Source organism: Etheostoma spectabile, chromosome 6 (assembly GCF_008692095.1).
Source record: "Etheostoma spectabile isolate EspeVRDwgs_2016 chromosome 6, UIUC_Espe_1.0, whole genome shotgun sequence".
Lineage (NCBI taxonomy): Eukaryota > Metazoa > Chordata > Actinopteri > Perciformes > Percidae > Etheostoma > Etheostoma spectabile.
Window position 1 is genome coordinate 20880074 of NC_045738.1, and position 20570 is coordinate 20900643.

Consider the following 20570-nt stretch of genomic DNA (forward strand, 5'->3'; position numbering starts at 1 on the left):
GCTTTATGCCACTGTTGCAGTCAAAAGGTATTTGATTGGCTACATATTGAAACACTGAGACACTGCAAATCATCACAAATGAAGATGAAACTCCCTGCTGAGTTCAATGATACCTCACACAGGATTCTACGTCATACAGTTCATCTGTGACATGGCCAAATCATAGCGGGCGGGTCAAACCGTCAACAATAAAAAGGGAAGTCTCTGCTGAGTTCATTGATACCTCACACAAGACTATACCTTAAATGGATCACCAGTTATGAAAGTGGGCGTGGCTTACACATAGGGGGCAGTCCAAATCATCACCAATGAAGAAGGAACTTTCTGCTGAGTTCAATAACATCTCACACAAGACTACCTTAAACGGTTTGAATTGTATGGAAGGAGCGTGGCCTAAGTGGGCGGGCGTGGTTAAAGTACAGGGGTCGGCTCAGTATCACATGTAGACCACACATAAGTTTCATTTAAATCAGATGATGTTTGTCATATAAGGCTGATTTCCTGTTGCCAGTTGGTGGCGCTATCTCTAAAAGTCCATATTGGCCTTTAGATGTCCTCAGGCCTGGACTCTTGGTGATTGTGGGAAATTTCAAGCAGATCTGCCAACGTACACTGTAGTTACTACCACTTTCTCCTTCATTGTTAAACACTAAAAATGTCCGCCATGCCACGCCCACACCGTTTGACGAAAAGTTTTTCTTTTAATAATTTTTCATCGTTAAGGTCTTTAGATGACACAGACTGAATTTGAAGTCAATCTGATGAAATCTCTAGGAGGAGTTTGTTAAAGTATAGCACCTTGTCATTTAGGCCTACTTTTTAGGGGTGCTAGCGAGCCATTTTTGGCTATTCCCGAAACCCTTAAATACGTAAATTTCACCAGACTTGATACAACCGCCAAATTTGCTGATTTATATTTTTTATATCATAAGCCCCTGAAAAAGTCAATTCATTTGCTAGATAAAGAATAATAATAATTCCTTCAGTTTCAATAGGGCCTTTGCTTTCAGCGCTCAGGCCCTAATAAAAACCCCTCCCTCTCTGCTCCCATTCCCTGTTCATTTACAATCCAAACCACATCGTTGCAGGTGACTTTAAGCAGGTTACGGATCTATCGGGCTCTGCCATTGTAAAAAGCTAACCGGAAGAGCCGTATCCCCACTCAGACGTTCTTCCGATCTTCAATTGTTGTGTGACATGGGCCTATTGGGGGGATCTGCAGTAATGCAGGATCTAGCCCATAAAGTGGGTTAGGGTCATAAATTGCTAGTTCATCCCTCACTTTTCTCTTTTGATTTCTTGCAAGTTTGTCTGATTCTGATTTACTTTTCCTTGTGTGTTGTCTCTTTGTGTCTCATCCCCTGTATCAGAATAAGCAGAGAATGATGTCCAGTGCTGTATTGGAGCCAGATCTGCCCCCTCCACCCCCTCCACCTAGACCTCACCTCAACGACAGCAGGCCTAACGGTCAGCCAGAACCCTGTCTAGAGCCACTGGCCGCCTCAGTAGAACACCTGCTGGCACGAGACCCCCTGCCATCAGAAGAGACAGACAGCCAAGACCACAACATGGCAGAGAACTTGGGGTAGTAAGTAACCGCTCAGGACTTCTTAAAATTAATTTAGTCAGGTTCATTGTAAAGAAAGGACACAGTTAAGGATGCAACAATTAGAGATTATATAGATTTATTGCTGCCTTTTGAAAGAGAAATAACACAGTAACAGTTTTTAATGTTTTGAAAATTATTAAATGATCAATTATCAACCTTTTTATTTAAATTCATCTGAAAAGATAAGAGACTAGAATCAGTCACAACACAAACAAAGGCCAAGTTGGCAACAACCTCCTTCTTAAGAAGAAGTTAGCCCTTTTTGGGTCTTGCTAACGTCTTCTTAAAAAGGACATCACATCTTTTTAAGAAGGACAGCACTGTTGTTAACACCTTTCAAAAATATTTTTTATGTAACAATTCTTCAATTCTCTGGCACATAAGTGGCACTGTGTGTGAGATTGATGGGGTTTCCACAATTTTGCTTATTTCAGTGTCAGAAAGCGACACCGTGAGGATAGGATTGCCAGCACCTCACAGAAGGTCCAGCAGATGAAACAGAGACTGACCGACTCGGAGAGGAAACGAGACAACTGGCTGTATTGGAGACCCATTCTGCTCAACGTTGGTGCAGGGGCAGCTGTGGCTGTCGGCCTGCTGGTGTGCTGGATGTACTCCCAGTGAAACACTTTGGGTCACTTAAAACTGACTCTTACTTTGCACCAGTACCTGGCATTAGGTACTTCTCTAAGTAGATGTAGATGGTAATATGTGCATAACTGAGGGTATTTATTTCTTAAGCTCAAAATGCAGGAGCGCTAGATCAAATGATTGTGTGTATATTTTTCATGTAAGATCTTAACAAAAATAGAAACATCTCAGGATCTTGGTGCCAGCACGATGATTTTCTTTCCTTCTTGTCACTGTTGATGAATGTACTGTACCATATTGCTTGGAAAAGAAAACTTACTAAAGGTGCAGTACAAAGCAAAAAAAATAATTCTGACAAGATGTGACAGATGTGTGTTGATCATCTGTGGACACATTTTACATTTTGCATTTCAAAATGATGTTTTGAAAGTGTCAACTGTCCATTCAACCATAGGTATGTAGAAAAACTGCAAAGCCTAGAGGTCAGCTATGTGAGTTTTTGTTTTTCTGTGATGAAATGTGCATGCATGCATTTATAGGTTTTCGAGAGCACCACTTGTTCTTCCATTCACATTTAGCAGGGCCATCCCAATACGGCCAGATATATATTTTTGTGTGACTGGACACTTTATGGGGGAGCAGCCTTGCTGATGTTTTTAACTTTGCTAGAATGTTAACATTTTATTTTCTGCTATGTGAGCACCTTTTTTCATAGGTTTTGGTTGTCACATGGATTATACAAGCTGACCGGTCCCTTGCCTCTTAGTGCGTGTATTTACCTTTTACTGTCTATGGTATTTACCCACTGGATGGGTTCATGTGTGTATGTTTAGGTTGTTCATCTGTTGTTTTTGAGGAAACCAAAGCAAAGCTGTACGTTTTTGGAAAGTAACAGCCAGGCAAGCTATTAAATAAAATTGTGGAATGTATTTTCTGTTGTATCTCTGACATAACTGACAACTGCATTACAAAATGATAGTCATAGTAGCTTTGCGTTGCGTTTGACTTTTTAATTGTATCCCATATAATTACTTAATTGGTTTTCAATTGGCCAGTACCAATCCAAAGCTATAATAATGCAATTGAGAAGTTGGAGCAAAGCACCTTGGATTAAATTCTAGTTAGGGGAATGCTAGCATACATGTTGGTACCTATTTGTTAGCTGGTTAAGATAGCTTTTAATGTGCCTTGAAGTGAATTAAATGTAAAAAGGTATGCTCCAAGGTTTCCTAGCATAATCATTACAGATAAAGTTTATGTGATCTGCTGTTTCCTACAATACATGAGTAAAATGTTAGCACTGCATTGACCAGTTTGTATCAGAGTTGATTCAACACCAAATGTGTCATTAGCATGTACTGACTCCTGAGAGGAAATTGAGGGTTGCTGATTGGCTTAGATTCCAACGTTGGACATGGCTATTACTGCATTCTCTTTTAACCCAGAAGAGAGACGTTTGACCATAACATTCCATTTATTCTTGTTTTCCACTTAAAATTTCAGGGGAGTTTTGTACACTGCTGAGCTGCAGTGAGAACATGACAGATGGCTTTTTGAAAAAAAGAAAACAAAACATGAAATACTTCTTAAAATAAAACATTCATCTTTTTTACCAAACCATGCTTGTCTGCTTGTGTTTTTGCTTTGACTCAGTTTAAGTAAAGCAGCTTTACAATATCCACCCACAGCTCGCCCATCCCTGGACTGCTGTGCTTTGTTATAGTCATAATTTCATTGTGAGCATGAGCTAAATCAATTTACCCAGACTGGAGGACACTCACCATGGATTCCAGGAATTGATTCAATATTTCAAGAAGAGGCCTTGCTCACATTGACTACTGTAGTAATGTTACTGTATTGTATGAGCCATCCACTAAAAGAAACTGCAAATGTATTTTTTGTACTATAAACATAATTATTAATGCTATGTATTAAGATAAAGTTGAAAGTAAAACAATCTAAACTGTCCTAATACTGTAAAACAGGTTAAATTGGTATGAAAAAATAGTAACAGTTAGCAGCAGTAGTAGTAGCAGGGCGATTACAGTTACCACTACAATTTGGACTACAAAAGGGTCCTTCACTGTTTGTCGCCATAGGTTGTCGCAGCGCAAACGAGAATATGGCAACCAATACAATCCCTAAATAAAATGTCAAATAGTTATTTAACCGAAATTAAATTAAACGTCCCCTAAAAAAAGCATCGTGGCAGTGATATCCCACTGACGTATGTTATTTCGTTCTAGGACAGAATTGATTAATTGCATTACAATGTTGACCACAGGACGTCGTCAGGCATCAGTGGGGCTGCATTCCCGCCTGCTTTTCCGCCACAGTTTAAACCTAAACTGGCAGTTGTGGCTATGATCCACGGGCTGTCAGAATTTAGATTATTACGGATGACAAATGTTTACGAGGATCGAATATTGCTCATACACACATTTATTGTTCCCGATAGAACCCTATTACTAACGTAGCGTAAGCTAGCTACAATGTCTCTGCCTCCAGAGAAAGCTTCCGAACTAAAGCAAATTATTCACAACCATTTACTTAAGGTGAGCATACTACTTAGCTAGCTAGCTAGCTTTAATTTTCTATGCGTTTTCGTTATTAAATGATATCCCTATGTATGCCGGATTTTTTCAAGATAACGTTACGTGGTTTGATAGTTACGCAGACCATTATGCGATTTGTTGAAGGGAGTGCCTGGTAAACTTAGCTTAACGACTTGTAAAATTCCCTTCAATCAGCAAATTAATGTCTACTTGCTCATTGACAATGCACACATTATAACTTACATCATATTTTAAGCTCTGGAACCACTAAACTCTAAGTTCGGCTGTACCAAATATGTAGCTAGATTTATGTTTTTCATTATTTAAAACATTCGGTTGCCATTTCCAAGCTAGGGTACTTAACGCCTGTCTAGTCTAACGTTAGCTTACAGAGGTCTGTAAGCAGACTGCGCTCTAAAGTAACTTTACAATTCAAATAGGGGGTCTCTAGAGTTTTTACAGTCTAAGGGTTGAGTAGCAGTAGGTAGAGATGCAACGATCCATTAAACAGTATTATACTGAACAGGCCCAGTAGTTTTTTACTAGTATCGTTAACTGGTTTACTATGGAACCACTCTGTTTACATCAAGTTATTCCAGTCTGTAAAGCATTCTCGATTTTTAAAAACTGCATTTGCATTAACAGTTTAATGAAATCCTGAGACTTTATACCTTCTTATAGCTCTATTGGATATATAAAAATTCTGATAGGATCCATCTTGCTCATGAAGATTAGATTAGATAATACTTAACTACTTCCCACAGTAGGGAAAATCCACATTCAACACAAACAACACGCAAACAGCAGACAATGAGCAAGAGGTATTGAATGAATGTAAAGTGGCATTAAATAAAAGGTATTGTAAAGTGCGGTTGCCATAATACAAAAAATATATATTGCAGTGTTAGTAAGTAACGTTGAAATTAAATTGAATATGTAATTAAATAATATAACAAAAGTAAGTAACCAAAATATAAATGATATTTAACTGTGACCATAAATAATATTGAAAAAGTAAGTACTTATAGATACTAGATAATAGAGATTTACAGAGAATGTGTGGTGTAATTGAAAAACAGGGACAGAAACTACAACATTATCAGGTAGTGCAGGTGTTGTAGAGTCTGACAGCTGCGGTACCTCTCATTCTTACACCGTGGGTGTATCAGTCTGCTGCTGAAGGAGCTGTTCAGGGACCCCACAGTGTCATGTAGGGGGTGAGAGGTGTTGCCCATGATGGATGTCAGCTTAGCTAACATCCTCCTCTCCCCCCACTTTTCTCTACGGGGTCCAGGACAGTCCAAGACAAAACTCGCTCTCCTGATCAGTCTATTGAGTCTGGTCCTGTCCCTGTCCGAGCTGCCCTTCCTCCAGCAGACCACAGCATAAAGGATGGCAGAGGCCACCACAAGGTCATAAAAAGTCCTGAGGAGAGTCCTGCACACTTCAAAGGACCTGAGTCTCCTCAGCAGATGGAGGCAACTCTGGCTCTTCTTGTAAATTGCATGGTGTCAGTCCAGTTCAGTTTATTGTTTAGGTGAACAGCCAGGAATTTGTAGCTCTCCACTACCTGAATGTCCAATCCCTGGATGCTCACCGGTAAGAAGTGGGATGTTTTCCTCCTAAAGTCGACGATCATCTCTTTTGTCTTACTGGTGTTGAGCAGAAGCTGGTTGAGCTCACACCAGCTGACAAAGTCCCTGATATAACTGACCTGCATTCCAGATCGTTCCGCTCAGAAACACATCCAACAACGACTGTGTCATTTTCAGGACTTTGAGCACCGCTGCATTTTGCACACCACTTTCCCCGACACAGTAAAGAGGGATGATTGCCCGTAAACAAGCACAAAATTGGGGCAATGTGATGTTTTAGTCCATTTTTACTAACTGTGGTCTGGAAATTGGGGGAACGACAGATAGACAATTAACCTTAAATAATAAGGAGTCTTAATTCAGATACCTCAAAGAACATTAGAGAGATCTGAGACATCTAGCTATTTGACTCTTACTTAGGGGAATTGTATGGGAATGTGGTGTTTATTCTGTCTTTGTTGGTTATCAGATGGATATCCATGGGAAGATTCGAGAGGTGTTGGCTGAGACTGTAAAGGACGACCAAGACCCAGCACATCGAGCTCTGTCTGAAGCGGATTTCCTACATGCTCTGCAGCGCAGGGGCATTATAGATGATGTGATGAAGGACCTACACTTCACACAGGTTGGCCAACACTTAGTCTCACTTTGCTAGACCTTCCCCCACAGCGCTGCGTATGAGGGTCTGGCGAGCCCACACAGCATTCCGGGATGGGAGAAAAACGTGCTCTGGTTTATTGGCATTTCTTTAAACTAATCACAATTGTCATGGGTCGTAAAGAGCCGCTGCAAAATAGTCTCGGAAATGGAACTTGTTTTGGTGGAACATGGTTACATTCAAAAGTTGTTTTTGTTGTGCAACAGAAAAATCAAATTGGACGGATAGTATAGCTAGCTGTTTGAAGTTACCCTGCAGAGGTCTGAGGAGTAGTAGCCATAGTCCTCATAAATCCACCAGAGTTTAAAATTCCAACACTAAGAAAGCGTAAGTTAACAGAAATCTGTCTGAAAAGAGTGACATACGACAGAATTTCCGGCTGCATCAGCTATCCCAGAAGTAGAACGTTGTGAAATAGACTAGCCAACACATGGCAGACAATTTTCAGATTTCCATATGTGATGATTGGTTGACAGCAGTTCTCTTTAGTTGATTTGATTCAAAATTGAAGATAGGCTCTTCCTAACCAAATGGTAATAACAACTGTCTTAAATAGTTTAATACTAATTTGAACCCAGATCCAGATAACAATTTATCCACTGTACAAATTGTTTGAATTCAATCCCCAGCTGACTGAGTTTGGTACGTTTGTCATGTTGGTCTGTTTTGGTAGGAAGTACCCCCAGAGGCAGGACCAGGATCCCTTCCAAAGCCTGCTGCTCACTTTGTTGACAAGAATATTACTCAGCTGAAAAAAAGTAAGAAACACAATTTACTAGACTCAATAAAGCAACACAATAGCATTGCCTATTTTCTTCCACTCATGTTGCCCAGGTAAAGATGTTAGGTAAAGCCATTCTTTTCTTTCTCTCAGCCAATATTGACCCATCCAGGCGGTACCTATATCTCCAAGTGCTTGGTGGTAAAGCCTTTCTGGAGCACCTTCAGGAGCCAGAGCCTTTACCTGGTCAGGTGTGTTCTACATTTAAACTCTACCTGCACTACCGCAACCAGAGGTTTCACTCAAAGCCAGTGCCTTGTGCCTGTGAACCTGATCTGAAGGAGGGTTTCCTCTTAGAGGTCCACAGAGATGGATCCACAGGTAAATTATCATTGTTGTCATGCTGTTGCTTCATGTTGCTTCAAGTGGCTATTTTTAACTTTCAGTTTGTGTTGATTCTAGTGGACCCTTTGGATCTAAAAATTATTTTATGAATGAAATAGACATATTACATACCTGGGGGTCGGTTTTGAAAAATTTACAATCCCGTAATTGTCTCCTTGTGTTGAAAGCCTGAAAGCCCTAGTGTGACTTGTCTACTCTACCTTTTAGTTGTTCTTTGTTTAATTTCCTTTTTTATTTGATGGCTTTTGATGATTGATGCCCCAGTATCCTTTACTCCAACAGATAACTTTTTACACGTACAAAAAGAAATCTCCTGCTTGTACCTGGCTGGATATCAGAATCAGAATCAGAAATACTTTATTGATCCCCGAAGGGAAACACTGTGTTACAATTGCTCAGATATTAGAAATATAAGATATAAGATAAGAATATAAGATACTAACCACAGAGGCTTTTCCGGTGTTACGCCAAACTCTGTGACCTGTCAGAATCTTTGCTCTGTAGAGCCGTTCTACCTGCCATAAATCATTTGGACCAGGGCAAAGGCATTAATAAAAACTAAATAAAAATAGCTCTAGTTCTTTTTGATGTTAGTCTTGTTTGCTTTTACAGGTCGTCTATGATCATCAGCTGGAAAGTTTCGGACACATTCAAAAGTTACATATAGTATACACTTTAATATATTATCTAAAGTTAGTTTGTAATTTTGTCACTGCAGGAGAGGGTGGCAAAATGGCGGACGCGACTACCATGCTGTCTTTGTGTGACCCGGTTCACTTGGTGCTGATCAAGACGGACACCTCCAGTGAGACAGCGCTGGTCTCGTCCTACTTCCTGGACTGGAGGACAGTTCTCAGCTTGCCCAGTGGGAAGACCTGTTTTGCTGTGGAGCTGATGGGAGTTGGTAAGGAAGGGTGATTCTGCTGCATTAAAGGAGAATTGCGGTCAATTCCAACACGTAGCTTTGTTGTTTGTAAATTTGGAATGCTGTCAGTAGCGAGAAAAATCAACGGCAAATTGTTTTTTGGGTGGAAAAAGTACATTTTCGAATATTGGATTGTATGAGTTTGACAATTGACTAGTTTGGACTTCACTGGAAAAGAGGAAATAAACAGAGGTATGGATTAACACAACTTTTATGCCTTTCCGTGACATCTACTGCAGTCAGATTCACTGTGTTCCCTGGCTAGGCACTTGTAATGACATTTTGAAGGTGTTTAGAGGCTAAAAACACATTTAAAACTTATCCCGTTTAAGCCTGTGGTGTTCTAACTCTAGCAGTGGATAACAAGGTGTAGGCAGCACCGATTGTTTTCATTTTTTTTCTCTACTGACAGCACAGCAAATATACAAACAACAGAGCTACGTGTTGGAATCGACCGGAATTCTTCTTTAAATAACAGCGATAGTGCGATACTAAATTTAATGAATGTATTTATTTTTTAAAGGTAATGTCTCTATGGGTAAAGAATGATTAATACAGTTCATTCATTGATAGAGTAGTTTAATGTGTCATCCAAATACAATTGCCCATCTCGCATTCATATAATAGACACCAAAAATACTTCCACTTGGTTCCATACTTAGAAAGTACGGCATTTCTTTCCACTGTTATGCAGATACGTCAATTTTGTACCTCTTAAAAAGAAAACAATAACTCCGTTGGACACTATTCAATTGTCTTGACGACATAAAAGCCTGGATGGCTCTGAACTTTTTAAGTTTCAATGATGAAAAAACAGAAGTGATGGTTTTTGGAGGCACCACTGGGACCTGCCTGTAATTTGGGCTCCTTGGCACCCTATATTAAATCTAACATTACAAACCTAGGAGTTAAAGTGGACCCTGAGCTTAATTTGACAATCAAATCAAAGCTTGTCAATCAAGCTTCTTTCATTTAGGCAACTGGCCAAAATAAAGCCATTTTGTCAAGGCAACATTTTGAAACTGCAATCCACGCCTTTATAACTACACGGCTGACTATTGTATATTTCTATATGGGGGGTTGTGGGTCCTCCATCACCCGTCTCCAGATGATACAAAATGCAGCAGCACGTCTTTTAACGGGCACCGTAAACATGAGCACATCTCCCCTATTTTAGCTTCACTACACTGGCTTCCTATTCAATTTAGGATCCATTTTAAAATTCTGTTGTTTGCTTTAAATCACTAAATGGTCTGGCCCCGCCATACCTCTCTGATTCCTACACCCTTATAAACCCTCCGCGCTCTCAGTCAGAGGATCAGCTGCTCCTGACTGTGCCTAAACAAGCGTAAGCTCAGAGGGGACCGGGCCTTTGCTGTGTCTGCCCCTAGACTATGGAATGATCTGCCTTTGCATGTAAACACAGCCTCTTCTTTATCTGTTTTTAAATCCTTCTTAAACCCATCTTTTCTCTTTGGCTTTTGACACATAGTAAGATGTCGACTCATTTACTTGTTCTTATTTGCTACTTTGTGTGTTTTAATTGTAGGGTTATTAATTATAATATTTTGTTTATTTTCTGTACAGCACTTTGGTCAACTTTGGTGTGTTGTAAAGTGCTTAACAAATAAAGTTGGTATGGTATGGTATGGTAATACTATTGCAGTGGTAAAACAAAATTTGTCAGAAAACATTACATTAACATAAAATTTCAAACAAAGAATCTCTCCTCTACCATACTTTAAAAGTGAAGTCTGCCATAAAATGTTTTTGTAATCATCAATCAGAAAAACTGATTGTACATGTTATACATTTCATTTGTTAAAAAAAAAGAATAAAACATAAAATTAATTCTTCCATATCACCTGAGTCACATAATCAATAAAGCTCTTTCTTTCAGATCTTTAGCTGAAAGTAGTAGTTAAGTAGAATACCAACAAAATCAAAGTGATAAATGCAAACTAACCAACTGCAATTAAAACACCTTTGCACATCGGTCAAGAGTCCTAAAGTCATCCTACTAGGGTACTTGATGCAAGCAAGGCTATGTAATTTAGATAATTTTATTTACAAATATTTTTGTTCACACATCCATCTTGTAAGTTGCATTTTAGAAAACATTTCGAATTACACTATGAATTACATACATTCAAACCTATTTTATATCCTCTTTCTATAATCATTTAATTTGTAACTAATAATCCTAGCTACACTGCAAGCTTTGTTTTTGTTTGTTTTTATAATTGATGCTGATGTTCAGCTGTGAAACATTGTTTTCTTGCCTTTCTGGCTTGTGACCCCTTAAAATTAAGCAGTGTCGGCTTGCAACCTTTTTTTTTACTCTGAAACTCAGTAGTATTTTGAAATAAAGATCAGAGAAGTAATTTAAAAAAAATCTAAATTTGAGTAGCAAACCACTTTTCTTCTTTCCTGTGCCGTAGATGATCTTGGGACTCCACGGAAGGGTCCGACACCCCAGGCTGGTTTTTGACAGTACATTAGTAGGCTTATACTATAAATATGAGGTTTTTGAAAAACCTCTGCAGTTTTGTCTCTTCGCAGCTCCAAGTACAGTATGTGGCAACAGCTTTCGGTAACATGTACTTGTGTATTCTGTATGTGTCTCCAGGTAGTGAATGTAAAGTCCCAGCTGGTGTTTTGACTGTCAGCCTGGAGCTCTACCCTCCTCTCACAGAGACACTGAGCACTGACATCATCAGCACACAGGTCAGCACACCGCTCTCTTTCTGTTTATTTATCGGCTTCATTATTCATGATTGAAGTAACACTGTCGACTAATAGTGAATCGTTTTATTAAAATTCCATTAACGTTAAGAATCAATCTTCCTCAGAGTTGAAACATCAAAGCTCTATTTGTAGTAGCTGATGTCATTGTGTGTTTCGCATTCAGCAATCACTGGAGAGGCAGAGGACAGCAGAGAAAGAGAGACTTTTCTTGGTTTATGCCAAACAGTGGTGGAGGGAGTTCCTTGAGATACGACCATCGCACCAATCCAAAATGGTCAAGATCTTTGCACAGGTTTGTGGGCAAAAATGTAACCTTTGTATGATATAGTTTTGCTAAGTTTTAAGGACATTTATTCCTATAGTAGGCAATTTCTTTACTCAATTTTATTAGACCTGTGGGGCAATTCCCAGGATAGCAAAGGAAATGGGTTACATATTGCATATGGATAAGCAGACACTAAATAGGGAGTTCCTCCAAACAAACTAATTAATTTGCAGTTTGCCACTCATGCACAGGTTTAGTATTTTAGTGGTTTGCGGAGAAGACTTTTCATATTCCTAACCAGTTTAGGGATTGATGAATCCTGAACTCTAACTGTGTCTTTGTGCTTTCTGCAGGATGAGAATGGCGTCAACAGGCCAGTGTGTTCTTATGTGCGTGTCCTGCGGGCAGGCCGGCTTCTAGAGAGCCCTCGGCAGGCGGCCCGCTTCGTCAGCCTGCTGGCCCAGGAGAAGGCCCTGGTGGTGGGAGGAGGAGGCAAGCAGGAGCAGTGGTGCACATTAATGGCTTTCCTGTGTAGAGGGAAGGTAAGGCGAATTGGCCGGCATCTTGGCAGCCTCATTTTTCAGACGGCAATGCACTTACTGTACTGATAGATCTTCAGAGACAGATTTAAAGATTTTCACACAAAAATTCAAATTAAGTGCCCTAATAATGTGTTTCATTAGTTCTAAAATGGAAGAACTCACCTAGCGGTAGGCCTGCACGATTCGGGGAAAAATATGAATCACAATTTATTTGCTTAGAATTTATATCACAGTTCTCTGCCACGATTGTTTTCCCACAAAGTGTCATGTTTATTGCTCACATGAACCATGACAAACAAAACAAATTGGCAGTACCAAACAGATTTCTTTTGGCACCTATAGCACATTGTGCATCACCACAAGCCTGTAAACGGAGGCTTCCATGAAGAGAAGTTAGAGCACTGCAGCGCTTGGGAGCGCTTTAAAACTTATTTTATACAGTTTATGTTAAAAACTTACAGAGGAAAGTAGTAGTGATGCAGTTGGTTATTTATTTAAAAATTAAATCGTGAACATGGTGAATCAAGAAAGCAATTTTATAACGATTAATTGTGCAGGCCTATCTAGCGGGCTCCCTGTACTTAACATTCCTGTCTTTTTTATTAATCTATTTACACATTAGCTCTACTGTAAATTACATAGATCTAAGGATATGAAAAACATCTTTCTTTTTTTCAGGGTGTGTTAGTTTATTACTTCTTGTGGTTTCTTGTTGGTGACATACTGTTTTTGAGTTAGTGCAAGGCAGTTGTCCAAACTGCATTTGGCTTCTCTTTAATAACACTGTCTTATTTTAACTACCATTGCTGCATAGTGCTAATTAGTAAATCTTTCTGGAGATAATATTATTAACATGTAGTGTATAAGTCATTGTAGTTACATGCAGTTTAAAAAAAACAATTATATAATTATATCTGGCAATACCCCGAGCATGGTTGGGTTAAGCGTCAAACTGCCCATCCCCACTCCACTGGAATGGTTTTGACCCGGAAATAATCCATCAGCGCTGTGAGCGTCGTAATTGCTATGATACCATACAACAAAACAGTGTTGCCCAAATCAGCGGGCATCAGCAGCAAAGAGCCTGCGGTCCATCTGTTTTACTCCCTGGGGAGATGGCTTAACAGACTGTCCATCTCTGGGGCTGTCAACGCTGTGTCTCACCAAAAAAGTGCCAATTTTTGTTGATAATACAAAAACAAAACAAGTCAGCAAATTGAACAACCTTCTTTTTTCAACAGTGCGTCAAATCATAAATTTAAACCTGCAGTCATTGAGTAAAGACAAGCAAAACTGCAACCTAAATTAACAAAACATTTTGGGCAATCTCTTTACTGCATTACTCCATTTGTTTCTGTCAGTTACATCGATCATAGATTTTCATATACATCCCACCAACTGTATTTTTTTAAACAGCAATTTCTGGCCAATACCCAGGCAACGCAAACATCTCCCTTCATTGCCACTAGTTCTTTGGCATCAGGTTGATTTGTAAGGGCCTTAAGAAGGATTTGTGTAAAGTCGACTGACTGATGCATTTTCATTTCTACTAGATAGTGGGAAATTTCCCAGACCACCACAGGATAAATGTTTCCTGCCTCTACTCTGTGAGCGGCTGGCAAGATAGACACAACGCAACTCTCACAAAGTGCCCCATGTCAGCTGTGATTTATGAGTTTCATTCCAGGGGAAATTAATTTAGCCTCATCGGTTCCCAGCCTGTTTCGATGCTGCCGTCTATATTAGCACTTCTGGGGAACATCTATCATTCTGACTTCCCCGTAGCCCGAGCCAGCACACAGCAGCAGCACAAGTCCCCAGCTCAACCCAGGCCTTTTTACCGGAAAAGTTCGAGTGAAATTAGAGTTGCTTACTGCCATGGACCATTTAGAAAGCTTATGGAAAGCTCTGTAACTTATTTCCTCTCCAGCAGACTCTTCTCGTCTGTGTGTTCAACACTTCTGAGAAAGGCTAACAGTGCAGTGAAAACCGGATATTGTATTTCTGTTTAAACAGACTTGTAGTGACACGATAAATTAAACAAGCAAGAGGAATGGTATGAAGACTGTAGTAAATCTCTTCAAATCTGTCTGTAGACACCTAGAATACATCAATACATAAATAAAGTTGTACTATTTAGAGATAAAAGTTGTAATACTATGAGAATATTTATAGTATAACATCTGAATATTTTAGGAAAAAGATTTTTGAGATAATACTTTGCCATACATGTTTGTTTCCTACCCAGCCCCAGGAAAAAAATGAGCTTATAAGAGAATGGAAAGACATTCCTTTCCTTTTGAGAATAGGATATGTAGCTAAATAGTTGAAGAGAAAAGGTCTACCAACTAGCTGTTGGATCTTTCAACTACAGATCCTCTGGGAATGGAGCTCACTCAAGGCTCATTGTTTGCACATCAGGTTTAAAATAATCAGTCATTACTTTGCAGCTCCAAAAAGCTTCATGAACAAATTTGAGCCAGGAAACAAAGTCTTGTTGCTCTTGAAGTACAACTGACTTTAATGTTAAAAAATTAAAGTGTGTTGGCTTTTTACTGAGGTTAAGAGAGCTCTGAACTACACATGATGTTGAAAAATGACTTTCCACATTTCAAACTTTCCACCCAAACTCATCACTGTCTGTCCTCCCCAGGGGGACTGTGAGGACCATGCCACCCTGCTGTGTAGCTTACTGCTGGGATTTGGCCTGGATGCATATGTGTGTGTGGGTACCAAAGCCAAGGTAACCCCACACACCTGGGTCCTGACCCGCGGTACTGATGGGAGCACCACCTTCTGGGAGAGCCTGACTGCACACAGGTCCAATTTTCTTTTCTTTTTTGTTGTTGTTTTTCAGTCAGCTGATAACTTACTAACCACTGTAACTCCCCTGTAAATATTCATGTTGGGTTGGATACCTTTTTAAAAGATTTCTTTTTTTTTTACAAAAGACATATTTGGTTAAATTGTCTATCATAAATTTCTCCAATATTTAACATTTTTAGTTCTTCTCTAACTGCTAATACCAAACACTGTCTAAGTAATCATTTAAACTGCACTGTGTTTTTTTCCTTTTGCTTCAGTTAGCTCATTAGCCAGTCTTTGTGTGTTTGTCAGCAGGATATCTCTGAATGCTATTTATTTTTAAAATTTTCAGGGCAGGCTCTAGGCCAAGCGACAATTTATTTCATTTGTTGGTGGTTATTCATTTTTGGGATTTTGTCCATCAATTACGTTTTTAGCCATAACTCCCTATAATCTTGTAATGGAGAAATACTTTGATTTTTACAATTCTGTCCCAGCCGTTAGAGCTTTTTTATCTTCATGGTAGTTTCATTGAAGCCATTTGAAGCCGCCTTAACTCCTCACTCATTAACTGGACCTATATATTTTAGAAAATTTCCCTCAATGAAGCTTTGGGTTAATTTAATAGGGTGACAGTATATTTTATCACAACTTAAGTCATGACCTTAAAATGGCATGGCCTAATGTATTTGATAATTGGCAATATAATTTCCTAGCAATTCTGTTAGTATTTTTGCAAGGACAGTCACTAGCTGTGATGTCCCATGTTTATGGTCAGATACCTGCACCAGGCCATAGATCCAGATGCCCCGCCCCTGGCCCCCCAGCCCAAACCCTCTTCCCCCTACCGCACTGTGGGCTGTGTCTTCAACCACCAGATCTTCTTGGCCAACTGCCAGCCCACCGATGCTGTGGAGCTTTGTGTCTTTGACTTCGAGGTAAGAGAATGGTGTCCTATAATTTCCCCACAGATTAAATACATTTTACGTATATTGCTTGGTCCATTGTTGTATTCATTAATTATCATGGCCTTTTAGTGTTGAAAAGGTGCCAATAAAATGTTATGCTGGTCACATGACTGGTATTGTGTTAATTGTCAGGGGCAGGTGAAATAAGTTTCAATATGAAAGTCTTTAGTTACACTGCATATCATGGGTGATTTTAATCAGACAGAGGTTAATCTATATCCACAACGTACTACTTCGGTGATTGTTCCATTGCTGCCGGAAATTCAGCCGGATTTCACTCTTTTTGCCCGGATGTCCATTACCTTATTCTTTCTTTGTGTTGAAATTTTAAACTTTGGTTGCCTTTTGAGGACTATGGTTAACTGTCCTCAGATCTCTGAAGGGTAAATCCAGACAGCTAGCAAGACTATCTGTCTAATCTGAGTTTCCTGTTGCACGACTAAAACAACTTTTGAACTTCCACCAAAACAAGTTCCTTCCCGATGCTATTTTGCAGAGGCCCCATGGCTCGTCCTGGTGCTTAGTACCTCCCAGGACGAGTGATTGGTTTAAAGAAAGGCCAATAAACCAGAGCACATTTTTCTCCCATCGTGGAATGCAGCAGACCCTCGACAGCGCTGTGGAGGAACGTCTGGCAAAGCGACACTAGACAGAGTTAGTCTCGAGCAAAGAGCAGTGGGCTTGTGACTAGACGGTTGCCAGGGAAATTGAATCTGCAACACTTCCATACATCAGCATCTCCTGTCCTGTCATGTTACCATAAAGACAGGCAGCAAATCCCCAGAGGTTACAGTGTAGTGGTTCTCTTGTGTGAATGGAAAAGGTAAGCCCAGATAAGAGCATCAGCTAAATGCCATTTTTTCCCTCCTTTCGTTACAGAATCAGTCACGGTGGAAGGCGATGAGCGAAGAGGCTCTGAAGTCTGTTTGCGCCCCAGGCTCCACCACTTCTCTGCCCCCTTTGCCTCCACTCTGTGCCCCATCTCTGGATCCTGCTGCTGCCAGCAACCAGCTGGAGCTGGAGATGCGCTACCTGGTTTCTGAGCACAGGAAGGTAAAACACAGTACTGGACTAGATATGGACCCTTAAAGTTTTGGTGTTTTAGGTTATGTTCAAGTCTGTTGAGCGCATTTATGACAAGTAAAAGCTCTGGTTCACATCCCATATATGTTTTCCATCCACCTGTTGTGATGCATTTTGTCATCAATTTTAATATCAAAAAGCTGAGTGGAAATTAAAAATGAAAAGTCGAAATATCACACAAACGCACTTAGCTATGGTGGGAAGAATAATATGTGACGTGCAATGGGAACAGACGTAAATAAATCATGAAGTACATGAAGCACGTTTGACTTATTTTTCACAGTTCGTATTCAGACACTGTGAGACACCTTTTAAAACAAGCCGTCAGTCATTCCCCGGCTGCAATGACGGTGCAGAGACTCAAGGAACGCAGATGCGGAAGATCTGGAGACGCCGACAAATCAGAACAGACTTTTTTTTTTGGCATTGGGGCTTAAGGAGACAGGCGTTAAAACTGAGCTTTTCCGTCAGAGTTTTTATAATACAGTTATTTTTTCACAAAATTAGATTTTCTTTTTAAGATTAAAGCACATAAACATGTTCTAGTAGAAACCTACAATAGTATGAACCTGAAAATAAGCATACTATGTGACTTTTAATACATGAAACAAGCTCAAATGCCCTATTTCCATCAAATTTTCCTCGTGGTTTTCTATTGTTTGAGTTTTGACTGGCGCTCTTAATAATTACGTCATCTCATTGTGCATAACAGTAGTGGATGGAAACAGATTCATTTTAATATACTTTTTCAGATTTTCTGGCTGTTTGGTTAAAGTTTGTGCTACATTTGGATTCAATTTTTTTTTCATATTATATGCTTAGATTAAACTATTTAAATTTTTGAATGGGAGTTTCTAACTAAGGAAATGATGTTGAAAAAAGTGTGAAAATGTTTACGTTTTGAACCTTGTCTTTATTCATTTGAATGGAGAAAGTTACCTAGAAAATGTAGAATATTCGTGAAAGGAATTAATGACAAAAGCAATAGCAGGAATGTCCTAATCAAGCTGAACATTTTTATGTTTGAATTAAGAAAGTAATGGTATGAAAATGTAACCTCACGGTTATAGTGACCAAAATTATCACGGTTTTTGGTATTATCACAGTATTTTTAAAAGTGTGCTCAATATGTTCAGAAAACACTGATAAGCCTAACAAGCTGAAATGGTTTCAAAAAGTATAACAGTGCTTATTATATTACAAAAATATAGGCAATAGGCTTGTAAAAACTATTGAAAACTGGCTGCTGAAACACTGTCCCACTGTAGGGTGTATGGTAAGAACTTAAACCAGAGATGTCTGACTTTGAGATCCAGGAAGATTTTACAACTTGAACATAGTTAACTGTGAAGTTGGATGTGGTTCTGAAATATAAGCAAATAATAATGCACATTAATAAGCGTCTTACTTACTATGAACATTATTTACCAAGGTAAATTCACAGGTTAGTCAGTTTGCTGGCGATTGCACGTTGTTAGCAAATTGCCCCAACACAACCTAAATATCAACACGTGGCTACACAAGTAATGTTAAACAATCTGTTCATCTATCAGCTCCACCAAAAGCTGTAAACTAAGAATGCTTTCAAAAATATTAATGATTGTTTATTTTTATCACTTTATAAAATGCAAAGTGAACAAACAAAAGAAAAATCTAAATCACATCAATATTTGGTATTACTACCCTTTGCCTTCAAACCAGCAACATTTCTTATAGGTACACTTGCAAAACGTCGGGCAACGTTGGGGATTGTAGACGCAGTTCTCGGCCAAGGAAACTTAGTGCAGCAGATGAAACCCATCAAGCTTATTTCCTTTTGAAATCGGAAGATGTCCAGCAGTGACATTAGCTCAGAATTGGCGGAAACCAGTGGGACGCAGGTACACCCACTTACTGTCCAGAGAAGTCTGATGGGTGATGTGATTTATATTTTTCTTTTGTTTGCTCACTTTGCATTTTGTAAATTAATAAAAATAAACAGTCATTATTTATATTTTTGAAAGCATTCTTAGTTTACAGCATTTTTTCACACCTGCCTACTTTTTTTTTAGACTTTAGCACAGTATTGTATCTCTCTCTTTCTCTCTCTTTCTCTCTTTTCCCCCTCTCTCTCTCTCTGTCTCTCTCTCTCTCCAAATAAATGTCACGTCGTAACACGGGCTAAACTTCCACATCGTAGCAGGACACTTATTGAAGATAACAAGGCAGTAAACCCAGTTTAGCCGGCTACAGAATAGTTTTAACTTACGTTCTGGGCTACACGCATCACTTCAACAAGTCTGAAAACAGGAAAATAAAGAAAAAAAGAAAAAAAGTCAGCTGCTACATTCTTTCCCCTTCTCTTATCTGAACGCCGTGTTCTTTTTCTTCAGGAGCCTCGTATGAATCTGGGAAGAATTAAACGCAGGGTTTCCACACCGTGGTAATCCACCATGATAATAAGATTATTTTAAATGAAAAGGGTAATTGTTACGTAAACATGTCTACCGTGGTTTACCTTTACACCGGTAACAGTTACATCCCTAGTTTGACTAAGGTTTCTACGTTTAAAAATGTGGAGGTAGTTAGGTGCCAAAAAGAATGTGACGTGGGGTTAATAATAAATATCTCAGATCAGTCAATGCCTCCAGCATTCACATCAATACGATCATGGTGTGTATTTTGGAAAGTATGCAGGAGTAAATTATAATTATGATAGTTATTATTATTTTACTTATGGAGCATAGTGAAAATGGTGCTGGGATAAACAATACTATGTTATTATATGGGTATTATATTACAATACACAATACAATTAAAAGTTTATGAAGAGCTCTGAAATAGAGAATGAGAATGATAAATAAATAATAAGTGGAACCAGTAAACAGACTGATTAGAGACAGTGTAGTCTGCTCCTGTCCTTTTTGGTGGCAGATCCAAACCAGACATTGATGGACGTGCAAGGACAGACTGGATGATGCTGAGTAGGAACTGGATCAGCATCTTCTTAGGCGGTTTAGCTTCCTGAGCTGGTGCAGGAAGTACAGCCTCTGCTGGGCCTTTTTGATGATGGTGTCAGTGTTGGACTCCCACTATAGGTCCTGGGATATAGTGGATCCCA

General features: G+C 39.3%; 2 protein-coding genes across 4 annotated transcripts in view; both read left to right on the top strand.

Annotated features, from left to right (window-relative positions):
- The window catches only part of ptpn2a (protein tyrosine phosphatase non-receptor type 2a), a 24250-nt gene extending 20432 nt beyond the window's left edge, over positions 1-3818 (top strand). Inside the window, exons 9-10 of one of the 3 annotated variants that reach the window (XM_032519023.1) lie at positions 1371-1588; positions 2044-3818. In XM_032519023.1, coding sequence (XP_032374914.1) covers positions 1371-1588; positions 2044-2233 — 408 coding nt within the window. In that variant the 3' untranslated portion in view covers positions 2234-3818. Of the gene's footprint in view, positions 1-1367; positions 1589-2043 lie in introns of all 3 variants that reach the window. The other 2 variants (XM_032519022.1, XM_032519024.1) reach the window with 2 other exon arrangements.
- Positions 3819-4535: 717 nt separating this feature from the next.
- Positions 4536-20570, top strand: part of cep76 (centrosomal protein 76) — an 18669-nt gene continuing 2634 nt past the window's right edge. The window contains exons 1-11 of the mRNA XM_032519348.1: positions 4536-4755; positions 6820-6975; positions 7682-7766; positions 7883-8110; positions 8853-9038; positions 11689-11786; positions 11971-12099; positions 12426-12614; positions 15268-15434; positions 16198-16357; positions 17267-17440. Coding sequence (XP_032375239.1) covers positions 4693-4755; positions 6820-6975; positions 7682-7766; positions 7883-8110; positions 8853-9038; positions 11689-11786; positions 11971-12099; positions 12426-12614; positions 15268-15434; positions 16198-16357; positions 17267-17440 — 1635 coding nt within the window. The 5' untranslated portion in view covers positions 4536-4692. The remainder of the gene's footprint in view (positions 4756-6819; positions 6976-7681; positions 7767-7882; positions 8111-8852; positions 9039-11688; positions 11787-11970; positions 12100-12425; positions 12615-15267; positions 15435-16197; positions 16358-17266; positions 17441-20570) is intronic.